General features: G+C 34.7%; 1 protein-coding gene across 2 annotated transcripts in view; it reads right to left on the bottom strand.

Annotated features, from left to right (window-relative positions):
- The window catches only part of MSRA (methionine sulfoxide reductase A), a 536,950-nt gene that overhangs the window by 140,739 nt on the left and 377,492 nt on the right, over positions 1-18,719 (bottom strand). For both annotated transcript variants that reach the window (XM_074209182.1, XM_074209183.1), the window contains exon 5: positions 1,824-1,930. In XM_074209182.1, coding sequence (XP_074065283.1) covers positions 1,824-1,930 — 107 coding nt within the window. The remainder of the gene's footprint in view (positions 1-1,823; positions 1,931-18,719) is intronic.

The following is an 18,719-nucleotide window of genomic DNA, read 5'->3' on the forward strand; positions in this document are numbered from 1 at the left end:
TACTGTTTAGTCTCTTTCCAATGCCCCCCAATTTTTCAGGTTAATCCCAAACTGTCCTAAAATCACAGATCATAGCTTTGAAGACAGAAGTAATCTTGAGGTCATCAAGTCCAATTCCTTAATTTTATAGATGAGGAAACTCAGATTGTAATCTTTAGTTGCCCAAGGTCACAAAGGTGGTAGGTCCTCTGAATGCAATTTCTTTTCTATATTTCTATATTATATTCTATATTCCATATTTCTAATTCCTCTATCTGAGCCCTTGCTTGCAAACCTTGAATACTTCCTCCTGCTATCTTCCCCTCTTATACAAGGAGCAGCAGCTCCCTCTCTCCTGCTTCCTTCCCATATGTGGACAAACATGTTCAGGTCTTCCCAATCCAAAACAAAACTAAAACCTTCCCTTGACTTTTCTACCCCCATTCAGCTCTGATCCCATTTATTTATTCATTCATTAATTATTTCTAACACTGCCAGTGTATTTCTCACTATTGTTGTTCATCCTTCATTTTCAAAGAGGCCCAAAAGCCATGTCATGAGGGTTATTTTTGGGGGTGGAATAGATTTTTCACTATTCAGCTCATAAAAAGGCAACTAATATTACAGCATACATTATGTGATATGGAGGATTGCCTCTCACCTTTTCTAATTTTCTAGCAAAAAATCATTGTCTCCCTTTTTGACCAAAGGTTTACTTCAACCTGGTAACTGTCACTTCCTTTCTCATCCATATGCATATACAGCCAACTGCAGAGCTAACTTTTTAAACCTTTTATAACTCAACTGGTTGACACGGACATAACAATTTTATTATCATAAATTACATCATAGAAAAAATAGAGGGGAAATAATATCTAGGTTGAATGAGTCAACAAACTCTGAAGAAAATGGAGAAGAATGGCAACAAACTCATTGCCAGTTCGGTAGTAAAGAGAGGGCAGGGTTTAGATTCAGATCTCACCTCTGATATTTTTCCCTTGTGTGACCTTGAGCAGGAGACATTTAAATACCATGTCCCTCTCATCTGTAAAATGTGGGGAGAGGGGAATGGGAACCTTTAAGTTCTTTTCCAGCTGTCTCTTGTGATAGTTCAAATATTGAATTCAGCAAGTCACCAGTTAGCAAGTCACCAGATCTTGAGGTTAGGCAAGAAGATGCCATATGATATCAGAAACAACAGTTTAAAAACCAGGAAGATAAATATAAAGCAAAGTCAGACAGGCAATATGGCGGCAGATGGTAAAAAAGTGGCATACTTCAAAATGTGATGAGTCAGAGCATTATTCCAAGGCATTATCCATCACTTTGACAAATAAAAATATTAGTAATATTCTCCGACTCCCAACATGAAAGTAATTAGGCATGGTCCTCAAGGTTTATTAATTTTTATGTTGGGAATTTTTTTAAAAAGCCCTTAGATTTAGATTGACTTTTTGAAGATTGAGTTCTCTATTGGTGAAAGATTTATGAAGCACTTATAAAAGTCAATTAATTGAGTACAATATAGTGGACCTAGTAGACACATTATTTTAAAGGCAAAAAAACAGAAACCCCAAAGATTGAATTCTTTCTCTTTCTCTTCATAACTACACAGTTCAATGGTATTTTTAACAAGCAAATACTTGGCATATTCTTCCATAAAATTTGTAAAAAAGAACTCTGGTATGGAGGAGAAGAAAGTTAACAGTACAGTTAAATTCATGTCTTGACTTAAGGCAATTGTAACCCCAAATGGTGAAATGCACAGATCTGAATAAAGCCTGGTATGCACATCAAAAGCCAGCCTTATTCCAACAACCAACTTGTATGCTGCTCACTCTTACCATCTGGTAAGCTTCTTTAGACCTAACAGCTGCTTCTGTCTGCTCCGGAGTGGTTGGGAAGATAGCAGAACGGTACCGGGTGCCATAGTCATTACCTTGACGCATTCCTATAAAGAAAAAAAAGACACAAAGGCAGAATGATTAGGACTAAATAGGTAACACTGCCATTGTCCAGATGACTTGATTTTAGTAGAGTGGCATAGGAAGTTACAACTTAGCATATTAGAAAATGCCATAAATTCAGAATAAGGAGTCTGGGGGATCCTAATCCCAACTTTAGCACAAACTGGCAATGGGACCATAGATAAATAACAACCTCTTTGAGTCTCCACGTACATAGCTACAAAATGAAGATAACAATACCATTCTTGCCTTAATGTTATTATAAGAATCTAAACCAATAATATATATATATATATATATATATGTATATGGATCAGTTTTACAAATCACAAAAATACAATGAAATGAATTGCAATTACTATTTGACATCATCAGATTTATTATACCTAAACGCATTTCAAATGTAATTACTATCTATTTATCTTAAATTTGGAACTTTTCTATAAAAAAAAACAATGTGACATTTATCCATCCTGATTCTCCACTTCCAACTGTACACAAATTTGAAGTGTGAGTCTTACAGTTTCAGGAATAAAAGATACAATCAAAAGTCTAAAAAAATCAATTTAATAACTTTGCTGTATGAATTACTCATCTATAATCAATGCATTGAAAATGTTTAAGTTTCATCATGCAATGATTCCCTTTTTTCAAAAGTGATATTAAAATGATCCTCTAATAGAGAATGAACTTCTGAAGTAGACAGTTTATAAGTTACACACTGGATACAGTGCTAAACTTAGAGTCAGGAAAACTTGAGTTCAAATCCTACTTCATATACTTACTAGATGTATGGCTCAAGCAAGTCATTTAACCCTCTCTTGGTCTCAATCTCCTCATCTGTTAAAAAGGGAATAGTGGTCCCTATCTCCCAAGGTTTTTGTGAGGACTAAATGAACTATTTGTAAAGTAAGATGTAAAATTTAAAGTGTGATATAAATGCTATTATAATTATTATCAATCATCATCATCCTTACAAAGATCTCTTCTTTAATACTTCTCCAATTTTCACATTGAAGCAACCATTGAGAAAAATAAAATCTCATTTGTCCAGCACTAGTACAATCTCGATCTTCGAATCTGTGGAATTCTTTATTATATTTTGCTTATGTAGGGATCTCCCAAGGACTACTTTCCCAATCCTCATTCACAGTGACAAGTTGGTTCCCCAGAGTGCAAGTAGACTATTTTTTTTCCCCAGGATTCTAGCAGGTACACCAAGGGGTTAAGATTTTTAATACTGTTTTACACAAGCCTCGATAAGGAGTGCTTTCTAGTGATCATCAGCCATGCCTAACTAGCTTTTAGGAAGAAATATTTACTAAGCAGGTACAGCAGAGATAGTTGTTATAAAAGCAGCACCTCTCAACCTCCCCCAGCCAAGGATCTCTATAACAAAGAGAGCAGAAATAGGATCACAATTTAAAACTATAACATTACAGAGAAAAACAATTCCACAAGGTTTAAGAATTCTGATAAGTGTAATAAATTGATGAACCACAGGTCCAGAATTCTGAAGATAAAATATGTGACTCACCTTCTACTTAAGTAGTAGTGAATTTAAAAATGCAAAGGGAATATACATTTGAGGATATGCCCCAAATATGGAAATTTGTTTTTCTGAATTAGGCATATTTAAGATGAGAGCTTTCCTTTTCCTTCTTTCCTTTTTTTTTAGCTTAAAAAATAAATACTTGTTAATTAAAAAAAAATAAGCAAACCAGGTACACGTCATCATTATACACATAAGGCCCAGGAAAGAATGGTTTTAAATTTAGAGAGTTTACCTGGTCAAAGAATAAACTCAAAGTCCCTTTATACAAAGTCCTTTGTGTAAATGGTTCTTTTCTGTGTGTTAATTCCTCTTTTGTGCAGCTGACTGCTGGGCTCATAAAATCAGCTTCCTGGTAGAATCCAGAAGCTACCTTTCTTGGATGGGTGCAGCTATTCTGAATGTACATCTCAGCCTTCTAAGCAGGAAACAACTGCAGACACTCTAGGAGAGGCACTGACTAGTTGCAGCAATGCTGGACTCCAAATCTTCTCATCTGCCAAAATTCACAAAGTCCAATGTGGGGAATGGGGGGAAAGAGACTCCTCTTCTTTCTACCTTTCCTCCTCTTGACTCCAAGGCAGGTGCTCTATCCACTGTACCACCTAGCTGCCCCGTTCCTACCTTTCCTAAAAGCACTTTCCTCTGAGGAGAATGTCACCACTAGGTCTAAAGGTATATCCGATGCTTTCAGACAAAGGCAGGATTATTATCTTCATGGCCACATGGGTCTCCATCCACTGAAAAGCACTTTTGTCCTCACAAACTGATTAAGGGGTCTGTAAATAGTTTGAACTTTTGATTGATTGAATCAAGAAGTCCATATCTTCTGTATTTACATTAATTGGGGTGGGGGTTTCAACACTTGCAAAGTCAGATGTCTCCCCTGTGTTGACACTTTCCTTGTGTCAGAGACAGATATGAAAATAACAGAACTAATTAATTATGCAAAATAATTATTATAGCAAATATATTGGCTTTCTGGAAGGAGCATTTAGGTAAAGCAGTAGATAGAGTGCTCGACCTGGAATCAAAAACATCTGAATTTCCTGAGTTCAAATCATGACTGAGATAATTTCTATTTGTGTGCTGCCCTGGACAAATCACTTAACCCTGCATGTCTTAGTTTCTCATTTGTAAAATAAGTTGGAGAAGGAAATGGCAAACTACTCCAGCATTTTTGCCATGACAACCGCCATGGGGGGGGGGGTGTCAGACATGACTGAAATTACTGAAAACCACATTAGCTGCAATGTTTAGTTGCACTATCCTTTTGAGAAAGGAACCAAAATGGGATTTGGTATAATTAGAAAAGTTTTAAAATTTTATTATACATCAATTGTATGCACAGCAATATTCTAGGAATAAGTAAGATTGATGTAATAAAAATAATGCAATATAGGTATTATGAAAGTCAATGGAAAGAAGCTATAATGTTATGAGAGAATTCTATAGCCAACCTGGACAGAAAAAAAGAGAATAGATGAGGACTTCTGGAGAACAGTTAAGAAGGATGGCATGAATTAATGATAAAATAGTGATGAGGGACTAAGGGACTTAAATTATCCTAACGTCTGTTGGAACTTTACCTCTCTTCTCCTCTATTCTCTCCTCTCTCTTCCAAAAACAGGATCTAATAAATTCTTTCCATGCCTTAGTGACAATTTCCTTCTTTAAGAGATGGAATAAAGGATGAAGGGAACTTCTATTCTGGACCTGAACTAAACAACAAAGAGAAACTGGGTTACTGAAGTAGAAATGATGGAAACCTTGGAAAGAAGTGACAATCCATTCTAGAATTCTGATACAGAAGCAAAACAAGACAGGCTTTGTCTACATGCTTCCTAGCTGTGGGGACAGTAGATTTGAATTGAAGTCTAAAGGGGAATAGAAAAGAGGGGGGAAAGAAAGATCTTAAGACTCAAATTGTGAAGACATAAAGAGAAACAATTCTAATGAGAAAAAGGAAAAGGGAATTGTCTAAAATAAGATCTGTGTATGCACAAGAGACTAACATTTCAAAAGGACATGTAAAGAAGATGGAATCACTGGGAGGTAATTGAGAATAAACACAAAAGCATTGTACTATCTTGTGAGATTAGTATCAAGAATGTTGAAATTCAGTTAGTGGGAACTGATGAGTAAAACTAAGGATAACAAAAGGGGCTTGTTTTGTTTTAAAATATATTGGAAAAAAGAAGATAAGAGAAAGGCCAGAACTGCCACTCTATGTGAAATGGATGAAGATAAATTATGATAATAATGATAAAAAATAGAAAAGCCCTTTTCACGTATTATTTCATTTAATTCTCACAACACCCTGTGGGAAACTAGAAGGTATTATTTTTTTTCCATTTTATAGAGGAAGAAGCTGGCTAATGGAGATTGTATGACTTTTCTAGGTTCACAAAGCTAATATCTCAGAAAGAATCTGAATTTCTGGTTATCTTGAATTCAAGTCCAAGGCTCTGTCCCTGCATGATGGCAGAGAGAAAGTGGAGTTCTTCAGTTTAAGCCTTTCTCAGGACTCCTAAAAATTCTCTGCATTGGTCACTTCATCACCTCTCATAATTTCATTCATAGAGCCCTGGCCTGGGGTCAGGTTGTTTCTCAGTTATATAAGATCTTGGTGACTCCATATGAGTTTTCTTGACAAATACACTAGAGGGGTTTGCCATTTCCTTCTCCAGCTCATTTTACAGAAGAGGAGACTGAAGCCAACAGAGTGAGTGACTTGCTCAGGCTTGTACAGCTAGGAAAGTATGAAGCTAAATTTGGACTCATAAAAATCAGTTTTCCTAACTCCAAGATAGGCACTCTATCCAAGGTGCTACCTAGCTACCCTAATCAGAGAGATCTGAGTTCAAATTCCGCTTTAGAAACTTACTAACTTAACTTCTGTTTGCCTCAATTTCCTCAATTGTAAAATGGGACTAATAATAGCACCTAACTCTCAAGCCATGAGAGTCAAATGACATAATATTTGAAAACAGTGCTTAGCACCAGTAAATAGTAGGTGATATATAAATGTTTATTTCCTTTTTTTAAAATTTATTTTTATTAAAGATATTGAGTTTTAAAATTTTCCCCCCAATCTTACTTCCCTCCCCCCACCCCTCCACAGAAAGCAATCTGTCAGTCTTTACTTTGTTTCCATGTTGTACCTTTGGTCCAAATTGGGTATGATGAGAGAGAAATCATATCCTTAAAGAAGAGACAAGAAGTCTAAGAGGCGGCAAGATCAGACAATAAGATATCTGTTTTTTTCTAAATTAAAGAGAATAGTCCTTGAACTTTGTTCAGACTCCACATCTCCTTATCTGGATACAGATGGCACTCTCCTTTGCAGACAGCCCAAAATTGTTTGACCATTTGTCAATCAGGGAATGGCTTTTTGTTTTAAAAATAAGACTCAGTCCTCTGTATATTATAGAAATGAGTCCTTTGTCAGAATCATTAGTTGTAAATATTGTTTCCCAATTTAATGTAATCAAAATCATCTAATTGGTTTTTGGTGATGTTCTCCAACTCTTCCTTAGTCATAAACTGCTCCCCTTTCCATAGATCTGACAAGTAAACTAGTCCTTCATCTTCTAATTTGCTTATAGTATTGTTTTTTATGTCTAAGTCCTGTAGCCATTTGGATCTTATTTTGTTAAAGGGTGTTAGGTGTTGGTCTAATCTAAGTTTCTTCCATACTAACTTCCAATTATCCCAGCAGTTTCTAATCAAAGAGGGAGTTTTTTATCCCAAGGGCTGGACTCTTTTGGTTTACCAAACAGCAGATTACTATAATCATCTCCTGCTTTTACACCTATCTATTCCACTGGTCCACCACTCTATTTCTTAGCCAATACCAAACAGTTTTGATGACTGATGATTTATAATATAATTTTAGATCAGGTAGGGCTAAGCCACCTTCTTTTGCACTTTTTTTCATTAAGCTCCTGGCAATTCTTGACTTTTTATTTCTCCATATGAATTTACTTACAATTTTTTCTAACTCATTAAAGTAATTTTTTGGAATTTTGATCGGTAGGGCACTAAACAGATAGTTTAGTTTTGGTAGAATTGTCATTTTTATTATATTAGCTCTACCTATCCATGAGCAGTTGATATTTGCCCAGTTATTTAAATCTGTTTTAATTTGTGCGAGAAGTGTTTTATAATTGTTTTCAAAAAGATTCTGAGTCTGTCTTGGCAAATAGACTCCCAAATATTTTATATTGTCTGAGGTTACTTTGAATGGGATTTCTCTTTCTAGCTCTTCCTGCTGTATCTTGCTATACACATATAGAAAAGTTGAGGATTTATGAGGGTTTATTTTATAACCTGCAACTTTGCTAAAATTGTTAATTATTTCCAGTAGTTTTTTGAATGATTTCTTGGGATTCTCTAGGTAGACCATCATGTCATCTGCAAAGAGTGAGAGTTTTGTCTCTTCCTTCCCAATTCTAATTCCTTCAATTTCTTTTTCTTCTCTAATTGCTGAAACTAACATTTCTAATACAATATTGAATAGCAGTGGTGATAATGGGCACCCTTGTTTCACCCCTGATGTTATTGGGAATGCCTCTAGCCTCACCCCATTGAATATAATGCTTGTTGATGGTTTCAGATAGATACTGCTAATTATTCTAAGGAAACAGTCCATTTATTCCTACACTCTCTAGTGTTTTTAGTAGGAATGGATGCTATATTTTGTCAAAAGCTTTTTCAGCATCTATTGATATGATCATATAATTTCTGATAGGCTTGTTGTTGATATAACTGAGTATACTAATGGTTTTCCTAATATTGAACCAACCCTGCATTCCTGGAATAAATCCTACTTGATCATAATGTATTATCCTAGTGATAACTTGTTGTAATCATTTTGCTAAGATTTTATTTAATATTTGTGCATCTATATTCATCAGGGAAATAGGTCTATAATTTTCTTTCTGTTTTAACTCTTCCTGGTTTAGGTAACAGTACCATATTGGTTTCATAGAAAGAGTTAGGCAGAGTTCCATCTTTCCCTATTTTTCCAAAGAGTTTATATAGAATTGGAACCAATTGTTCCTTAAATGTTTGGTAGAATTCACTTGTGAATCCATCAGACCCTGGAGATTTTTTTCTTAGGGAGTTCAATGATGGCTTGTTGAATTTCTTTTTCTGAGATAGGGTTGTTTAGGTATTTAATCTCTTTTTCATTTAACCTGGGCAACTTGTATTTTTGTAAATATTCATCCATTTCACTTAGATTATCAAATTTATTGGCATAGAGTTGGGCAAAATAATTTTGAATTATTACTTTGATTTCCTCCTCATTGGCAGTGAGTTCACCTTTTTCATTTATGATACTAGCAATTTGGTTTTCTTCTTTCTTTTTTTTAATCAAATTGACCAGAGGTTTATCAATTTTGTTGATTTTTTCCATAATACCAACTTTTGGTTTTATTTATTAATTCAATAGTTTTTTTGCTTTTGCTTTTATTAATTTCTCCTTTAGTTTTTAGAGTTTCTAATTTGGTATTTAATTAGGGATTTCTGATTTGTTCTTTCTCTAATTTTTTTTAGTTGCATGTTTAGTTCATTGATTTCCTCTTTCTCTAATTTATTCATGTAAGCGTTTAAAGCTATAATATATCCCCTGAGAGTCACTTTGAATGAATCTCATAGGTTTTGGTATGTTGTTTCATTATTATCATTATCTAGGATAAAATGGTTAATTCTTTCTATAATTTGTTTTTTGGTCCACTCATTTTTTAAAATGAGGTTATTCAGTTTCCAATTTGATCTGGGTCTATATCTCCATGGACCAATATTGCATATGACTTTTATTGCATTGTGATCTGAGAAAGATGTATTCACTATTTCTGCCTTTCCGCAGTTGATCATTAGGTTTTTATGTCCTAGTACATGGTCAATTTTTGTATAAGTTCCATGTACTGCAGAGAAAAAGGTATACTCCTTTCTATCCCTGTTCACTTTCCTCCATAAGTCTATCATATCTAAATTTTCTAACAATCTATTTACCTCCTTAACTTCTTTCTTGTTTATTTTATGATTCAATTTATCTAGATCTGATAGTGGGAGGTTGAGCTGTCCCACTAGAATTTTGCTGTCTATGTCTTCCTGTAGTTCTTTCAGCTTCTCCTCTAAGAATTCAGATGCTGTCCCACTGGGTGCATATATATTCAGTATTGAAATAACTTTATTGTCTGTGGTATGTTTTAGGAGGATAAAGTTTCCTTCCTTATCTCTTTTAATGCTATAAATGTTTATTTCCTACCCTTCCTTTTCTAAAACCAAAAGCAAGTTTCCCAATAAATGGAGGGATAAAGGAAGAATATTCTCTTTCCATGATTTTATTTGCACAGTTCTAGAAATGCTAGCAATAGCAATAAGGCAAGAGAAAAAAAATGATAGGCAAAATGGAATCAAAACTATCTCTATTTTCCAGTTAACTTAAAAAAATCCTAGAGAATTAGCAAAGAAAACAATAGTAGAGTAGGAGTAAATCCATAAAAATTATGAATATTTACATAGCAATTTTAAAACCTCAGGAATAGAAAGGGAAATCCTATTTAAAATAGCTGTAAAATGCTCCTAGAATCTAAGAGTCAGTGTACAAGATAACAAGATCTAAATATTTACAATTAGAAATTATTCCTTAAGAAATAAAAGACCTGGGGCAGAACCAAGATGGCAGACTAAAGGCAGGGTCTCCTGTGAGTTCTCTCCGAAACCATTCCAAATACCTTTAAACAATGACTCTAATCAAATTCTAGAGTAGCAGAACCCACAAAAAGATTGAGTGAAATGATTTTCCAGGCCAAGACAACTTGGAAAATCCACAGGAAGGATCTGTTATACCCGGATTAGAAAGGGCCTGCAGTGCAGCCTGGGCTGTGCCAGAGAGAAATAAATCCAGCCATACAGGAACAGACCCTGAAATTTCAAATCTGAGCTTCCTAGCGTCTGAGTCTGTGACAATGGTGGTGGTTTCCAAAATTATCAGCCCAGGGATTGCCAAGGACTACTTGGAAGGTCAGCGGTAAAACTCTAGCATCAGAATGAGTATGGAGCCTGGCCAACGCAGGCTTCAATGCAGACCTGGCCCTAGAGGACCAGAAGCAGACCTGGGAAGCCTGCTTCCAGGAAATCACCAGGCAGCTCAGAGTGCTCGGTCCACCGATGATAAGGGGGTTGGGGGAGATTGTTGTTCCTGAGGCAGGACTCTGATGCTTCACACATACTCAGATTTGGGTTGCAGTCTAGGGGACCCAGTATCAGGAAAAGGGGAAGAAGCACAACAGAACTTATTGCCTGCAGTGAAGCATAGACCCTTCTCATAGTTACAGGGTACAAAGGAGTTCTTGTGGTCATCCACAGTCCAGGACAGGAGAGCACATAGCCTCTCATAAGACTTTGGAGGAATTGAAAACATGCAAATCTCTGGGGTTGTCCCTAAAAACAGCTGCAAACATCTGCCACCCGAGAAGCAGAGCCCTACCTAAACAAAGAATTAAAATCAAGTCATTGGCTGGGAAAATGAGCAAACAATAGAAGGAAAAAAAATCCCACCATAGACAATTACCTTGGTCCTACAGAGGATCAAGATACACACTCAGAAGATTACAAAGTCAATGTTTCTGTATCCAAAAGCTCCAAGAAAAAGATGAATTGATTTCAGGTTATATAGATGGGCTCAAAAATATTTCGAAAATCAAGTAAGGGAGGTAGAGGAACAATTGGGAAGAGAAATGAGAGTTTTGCAGGAAAATTATGAAAACAGAGATATCAGCTTGGTGAGGGAGGTACAAAAATATTGAAGAAGATAAAATCTTAAAATCAGTTTAGGTCAAATGGAAAAAGTAATCCAAAAGGCTGATGAGGAGAAGAGTGTCTTAAAAAGCAGAATTGACCAGATGAAAAAGGATATATGAAAGTTCTCTGAAGAAAATAATTCCTTTAAAATGTAGAATGGAGTTAAGGGAAGCTGATGACTTTGTGAGAAATCAAGAAACAACAAAACAAAACCAAAAGAATGAAAAATTAGAAGAAAATGTGAAGTAATCTCATTGGAAATTCAACTGACCTAGAAAACAGATCCAGAAGAGATCATTTAAAGATCATTGGACTACCTGAAAGTCATGACTTGAAAAAGAACCTAGATGTCATTTTTCAGAAATCCAGGAAAACTGCACTGATATCCTAGAAGCAGAGAGTAAAATAGATATTGAAAGAATCCACTTCCTCAAAGAGATCCCAAAATGAAAACCACCAGAAATATTAGAAAATTGCAGAACTCTCAAATCAAGGAGAAAACATTACAAGCAGCAAACAATTCAATTATCATGGAGGTAGTCAGGATAACACAAGATTTGGCAACTTCTACATTGTGAGACTTGGAATATGATATTCTTGAAGACAAAAGAGCTTAGATTACTACCCAGCAAAACTGAATATACTCTTTCAGGGGAAAAGATGAACACTCATAAAATAAGGAACTTTCAAACTTTCCTGTTGAAATGACCAGAGTTGAGGTGAAGCATAGAGAGGGTAGACAAGAAAAGCAAATTATGAGAGATTTAATGCTATCAAATTATTGTATTCCTGCATGGGAAGATGATACTGATAACACAGTATTTATTAGGGCATTAGAAGAAGCATATATATATATACATATATATATGTACATATACATATACATATATATATATGTATACACATATACATATATACATATATATATATATATATAAAGACAAGGCACAGGAGGAAGTTGAATTTGAAGTTATAATATACTAAAAAGATGGAGTTAATGGGGGAGAAAGGAATGTACTGGGAGAAAGGGAAAAGAGCAGTAGACTGGGGTAAGTTATTTCACATAAAAGAGCCAAGAAAGTTTTTACATGGAGTGCAAGAGGCGGGGAAGGTGAAGGAAAATGAGTAAACCTTACTCTCCTTGGAAGTGGCTCAGAGGGGAAATAACACAGATACTCAATTAGGTATAGAAATCTATCTTAGGAAAGGAAAGGAATCAGAGAAAAGGGAGGCAGAGGGAGGGAGGGAGAGCTGTATGAGAGATAGAAAAGAGGGGAGATCATGGGAGAAGCTTAGATACAATACATTTTTAAGAAGCAACAAGGTAAAAGGAAAGGAAAACAGAATAAATGGGCATGGAGGAATAGGACATAGGGAATAGCAACAATAACTGTGGGAAAAATATTGAAGCAATTTCTCTGATGGAGAATGATATGATATGATAAAGAATGCTATCCATCCTAAAGACAGAGCTGATGGTGTCTGAATACAGACTGAAACATACTTTTTTTTTCCCCTCACTTTATTTTTCTTGAGGTTTCTCTTTGGAGAAAGGGTTATGTTTACTCTTACAACCTAACTATTGTAGAAATGTTTTTCATAAATACACATTTTTAACCTACACCAAGTAATTTGCTTTCTCAATGAGGGGAGTATGGTGGGAGGAAGGAAGAAAATTTGAAACTTAAGATTATGGAAGTAAATGTTGAAACTTGCTCTTATATGGAGTTGGAAGGAAATTAAAAATAAAATAAAATAAATTTTTAAAAACTTATTGAAAAACAAATCAGCACAATAAGAGCTACTGTCAATATGTCTGTATATGTGAATCCTTTCCCCTCTTTTATGATCTCTTTAGGAATGTTCTTAGTGAGCATAAAAAATGGGGCAAGACTCACAAACATATCAACAGTGGCTCTTTTTGTTGTGGCAAAGAATTGGAAAAAGAGGGGATGCCAAACAATTGGAGAATGGCTGAGCAAGTTGTGATATATGAATGTGAAAGAGTATTATTGTTCTGTAATAAATCTGCCAGACTTCAGAAAAGCCTGGAAAGATTTGCATGAACTTATTGATGCTCAGTGAGCAGAACCAGAAGAACATTATATACATTAACAGTAACATTAGTTGATGATCAACTATGATGGACTTGGCTCTTCTCAGTAGTATATCTAGAGAAAGAACTAGGGAGCTTGAATGCCAACCAAAGCACATTATGTTCAATTTTTAAAATTTGCAATATGTTTTTTTCTTTCTCAGTTTTCCCTTTTTTTGATTCTTTCATAATTTGACTAATATGTAAATATGCTTAACATGACTGTACATGTATCATCTATATCAAATTACTACTCACTGTCATGGAGATCAGGGAGGGAAAGGATGGAAGAGAAAAATGTGAAACTCAAAATGTTACCAAAATTGAATGTTAAATACTATCTTTAAATTAAAAAAAAGAAATAAAAGACCTAAATATTCATAAGCATATTTTGTGCTGAAGGCTAAATTGTACCAAAATAAAAGAAATAACCATACTGAAATCAATTTATAGATTTAGTATTATGCCACACTACCAAATACTATAAACAATGAAAACAGACAAGTAGCCCAAGTATTAAAGAATATGCCATCAGAATTTATAAGAGAACCAGATCAGGTCCTTTTCACAAATGGGGCTGAATTTTAAACCAAATATGGGATCATGATTAATCAATAAAAAAAGACATATGCATATATATATATATGTATATATATATACATATATATATATATATATATATATATATATATATATATATATGTGCGTGCGTGCGTGTGTGGGTGGGTGTGTATTAAGTGCCACTATGTGTCAGACACTAAGTGCTGGAGATACAAAGAAAAGAAGACAATTCCCTACTCCCAAGGAGCTCATAATACCAACCAATACCCACATATACACATGACATATAACCTAGAAATAATCAACAAAGGGGAGGCAATAGAATTGGATAAATAATTCTAAGCATATGAAATCAAAAAACTTTGATACAAAGAAAATTAAGACAACTGTGATAAGAAGAAAAGCAGTCAATTTGGGGGAAAAAACAATTTTGTATTAAATAACTCTAAATAGAACCTAATATCCAAGACATGGAGCAACTCAGAAAAAAAATCTAAGATAAAAAGTCACTTCCAAATATAGAAAGTATATGAAAAAAATAAAGTGGAATCCTATTAATAAGCCTGTGAAACATTATTTCAAATTTATTAAGAAAGAAATATAAATACAAACTATTCTGAAATTTTACCTCATATTCACCAAATTATCAAGAATGAAGAATCTGGGAATAGTATTGGAGGGATTATGGAAAGACAGTCACACTCATGTATTATCAGTGGAGCTGTGAATATTTTGATTTAACTAATCTACGAAAAAATGGAAGTATCCTATAATCCTTCCCCTCTTTTCTAGGTTTTTTTTTTAAAGACTATGAAGATATAACAGAACCACTCCTAGACCTTTTGTCTAATTAAACTTCCTCTGTGGCTTTTGATGATGATGATAGGATTCAGAGGAGACACACAAGTAGCTTATCCTCATTCGGTCTCTTAGTCTGCTCATTCATATTTAACTTTTTACATTTTTCTCTTGACTTCTGTATTTGCATTTAAAAGTTTCTATGTGCTGATTTTTTCACCAAGAATGCGTTTAAGTCCTCCATTTCATTAAAGATCTATTTCTTCTAGATCCTTTGCCTTCTGGGATATTATGTTTTATGTTCTCTAGTTATTTAGGGTGGCGGCGGCTAAACTATGTGATCCTGGTTATGGCTCCTTGGTACTCAATTTTTTTTTCTTTCTGGTTGTTTAAATGATTTTTTTCTTTGACATGGAAGTTCTAGATTTTCAAAAGAATGTTTTTAGTCATGTTCATTTTGGGGATAGAGGGTTGGTTCAGGAGGTGAATTGTGTATTCTATCTACTTTGCTCTCTTCTAAGAGATCTGTGTTGGGTTTTTTTTATGATTTATTGAAGTAAGTCTAGGTTCTTTTCAGGCCATGGTTTTCAGGTTAGTCTATTGATTCTTGTATTTTCTATCCTCAATCTATTTTCCAATTAAATTATTTTGTAATGATACCTTACATTTTCTTCTATTTTTTCAGTCTTGACTTTGACATGATGTTTTTTATTATCTTGTGGAACTATTAGTTTCTAGTAAATACATTCTAATATTCAAAGATTTTGTAATTTGAGCAAAATTTTGTTCCTCTTGATTCAAAGTGTTAATTCTAGTAACAATTCTTTCTTTTTCACATCTTTCATTTCTTTTCCATTTTTTCCAGTGCTCTCATTTCATTAATAAAACCATTTAATAAAGCCACTTTACTTATCACTTCCACAAATTCTAGTTTAATCTGTGTGCAAGTTGTACTTTCTTTTCTTTGTTTGTAGATGTGTTTTTGTTTTGAGCATCCTTGTCAACCCTAGTAATTCTTCAGAGTGCACATTCTTATAGGCTATTTCCTTATTTCATACTTAATGTGAGAGACAGGCTATATGTATTTTTAGATGGAATAACTACATTACCCCCTCTCCTGAATTCTTGAGCTGAATATTGTGCTATTCGAGTGTCTCAGGGATAATTCAATCTTAGGGATCTGCAAGCCTCCAGTACTCCCAAAGTAATCAATCAGTGGCAAAGTTTGATAATTGTTCTTCTGGCCTGAGCCCTGCAAGTTCCTAATCCAGCCTTGGATCTACTCCATTTAGAATTATAGTAGACTGCTGTGGGACTCAGCCACTATCAGCTAGCTGGTAAGCTTGACTGGTTCACAGTGATAAAACTAGGCATATTGGTGTTGCCTGGTTAGTATTTTACTGGTTTTGAATTGGGTGAGAAGATAGAACTGAGAGTCCTGGGGCCCAAGCCACTCAGCTGATGTTTGTTTTGAACTGGATCCTTGCCTCATATAGAATCTAGGGCCCATAGCAACTTCTCAATTTGCAATGTTCACAGTAGGCACAGCTGTCAGGCATAACCTATTCTCACATCTTACAAAAGTTTAGGTTATTTCTATACTGTGTCTAGGATCTCTTTATGGGTTGTTATAGAACTTCTCCCTAAATTGGAATGTTCAACATGAGCCTATTCCCTATTCCCAGTGTCTGAAGACCTCTATGTCTCCTTTTGCTGACCTGGCTTGGAAAAAGAACTCAATGTGAAGTTTTTCTTGAAATTCCTAATCAGGGCACATGTATGACCTATATCAGATTGCTTACTGTCTCAGGGAGAAAGTAAGCCATTATGAAACTTCCTGTTTGAAGAATTATTTGGTGATATTTAATCTATGAGTTACTCACTGACACAGCTAAAGTAATAACCCAAAGAAGAAATCAAATCGAATATGTACCAAGCAGTTTTTGGCTTAAGGATTCCATTAATTGGTGGATTTAGATGACTCAAATTGGGTTTTTTTTAAAGCCTTCAGACAGTTTCTAGTGACATGTTCATAATCTCAGTTGTAACATGGTTTTATCAAAGGGTCACAATTGCTAGCTTATGAAATTATTATTTGCTGGCTTTTGCTCCAAGAAGTCAAATAGGAGACTTTAGAATTCCAAAGACAATTTTACTTAATAGGGGCTACAAGCAAACAAAAACCAGTGAGCCTTGGAAAAGTGACAGAAAAACATTTTATGAATTTTACCCAGGGGCAGTATGGAACAATGGAAAACGAACTGTCAGAGAGCCAGTAGGGCTGGGACCAAGAGTCAGAATGTTCTTTAGTCATAACATATTTACAGATAACAAACAAGAGTAGCCTGAACAAATCAATGGGTTGGTCACCTTAATAATTGAGCGAGGTTGCTACCCATGTGTGTGTGGTTAACCTAGAAACACTGAATAGACTATGTTGAACAAATTGACAAGTTTGAAAGCTGCTGGAGCCATTTAGTTTGCACACATAAACTAGACATCAGAAAAGTGAAGAATTATTTCATATATATCAAGAAACAGCTATACTGTTTTCTCTTGGAAGGGTACCTGAGTATCAACAATAGGAAAATAGATTAAAAGTCTTACTTTTATGCTGACACTATTGTAAATATATCTATATGTGTCACAAGGGAAGAAAATTTCAAAAGGACAAAAAAGTTATTAAATTTTAAATTGGAAAAAGAAAACAAAGATTTAGGACTGAGAGAACTGGATACGCTCAGTTTGGACTGCTATAGACTAACAGGTAAATTCTTCAGACATTATTGATGCTGTTGTTCAGTCATTTCAATTTTGTTCATCTCTTCGTGACCCCATTTGGGATGTTCTTGGCAGAGATATTAGAATGGTTTGCCATTATTTCTTTAGGTTACTTTATAGATAAGGAAATTGAGGCAAATAGGGTTTGGTGATATGCTCAAGACACAGCTGGCAAGTGTCTGAGGCCAGATTTGAACTCGGGATGATGAGACTTTCTGACTTTGGAACTGACACTTTATCCATTGTTCCACCTGGCTAATCCCACATATTATATAATCAATTAAAACTAAGCTCAGTTCTTTATTTTTTGTTAACTTACTTTTTTTTGTTTGTTTTTCTAACTATACAGAATGATAGTTTTGACCAATCTTTTGTTTGGCAACATTTTTCTTCCTCCCCCCCTCCACCTGACAGAAAGCAATCCAATTAATAAAGGCTCTACATTTATAAACATACTAAAGCATAGATCTATATTGATTAAGTTGTGAAAGAATCAAATCCAAACAGAAGAAAAAAAAAATTAGAGAGAAAAAAATGACAAACTTAAGACAACTTTTAAAAATCAAAGACAGTAAGCTTTGTCTTCAGTTAAACTCCATAATTCCTTCTCTGGATATGGATGGTATTTTCTATCACAAGATTTTCAGAGCTGTCTTTGATAACTGTATTGATTAAATGGACAAGTCCATCATGGTTGATCCTCACTCATTCCTGTTGTTGTTGGTGTGTATAATGTTCTTCTGGTTATGCTTACTTCGTGCAGCATCAATTCATTTAAGTCTTTCCCAGCTTTTCTGAAGTCCTATCCCTCATGATTTCTTATAGAATAATAATACTTCATCACATTCATTCACCACAATTTGCTAAGTCATTCCCCAACTGATGGGCATCCATTCAATTCCCATTCTTTGCCACTCCTTTATGATGCTGCTCTCCTTTCAACAAATTTTGTCAAAATTATCTTTCAGAAGGAAGTAGAAAATCAGCAAAAATGAAACAAAATGAATTATCTTTCTGGCATGGGGAAACAATCATTAATTAATAATCAACAATTGGATTCAATAAGCATTTATTAAGCACTTATGAGGCACTGTGCTTGACATTAGGATAATATTTAAACAGAAAAATCAATGGAAGATAGTTGGAGGAGGGCATAAGCACCAGGAACTAA

Source organism: Macrotis lagotis, chromosome 1 (assembly GCF_037893015.1).
Source record: "Macrotis lagotis isolate mMagLag1 chromosome 1, bilby.v1.9.chrom.fasta, whole genome shotgun sequence".
Lineage (NCBI taxonomy): Eukaryota > Metazoa > Chordata > Mammalia > Peramelemorphia > Peramelidae > Macrotis > Macrotis lagotis.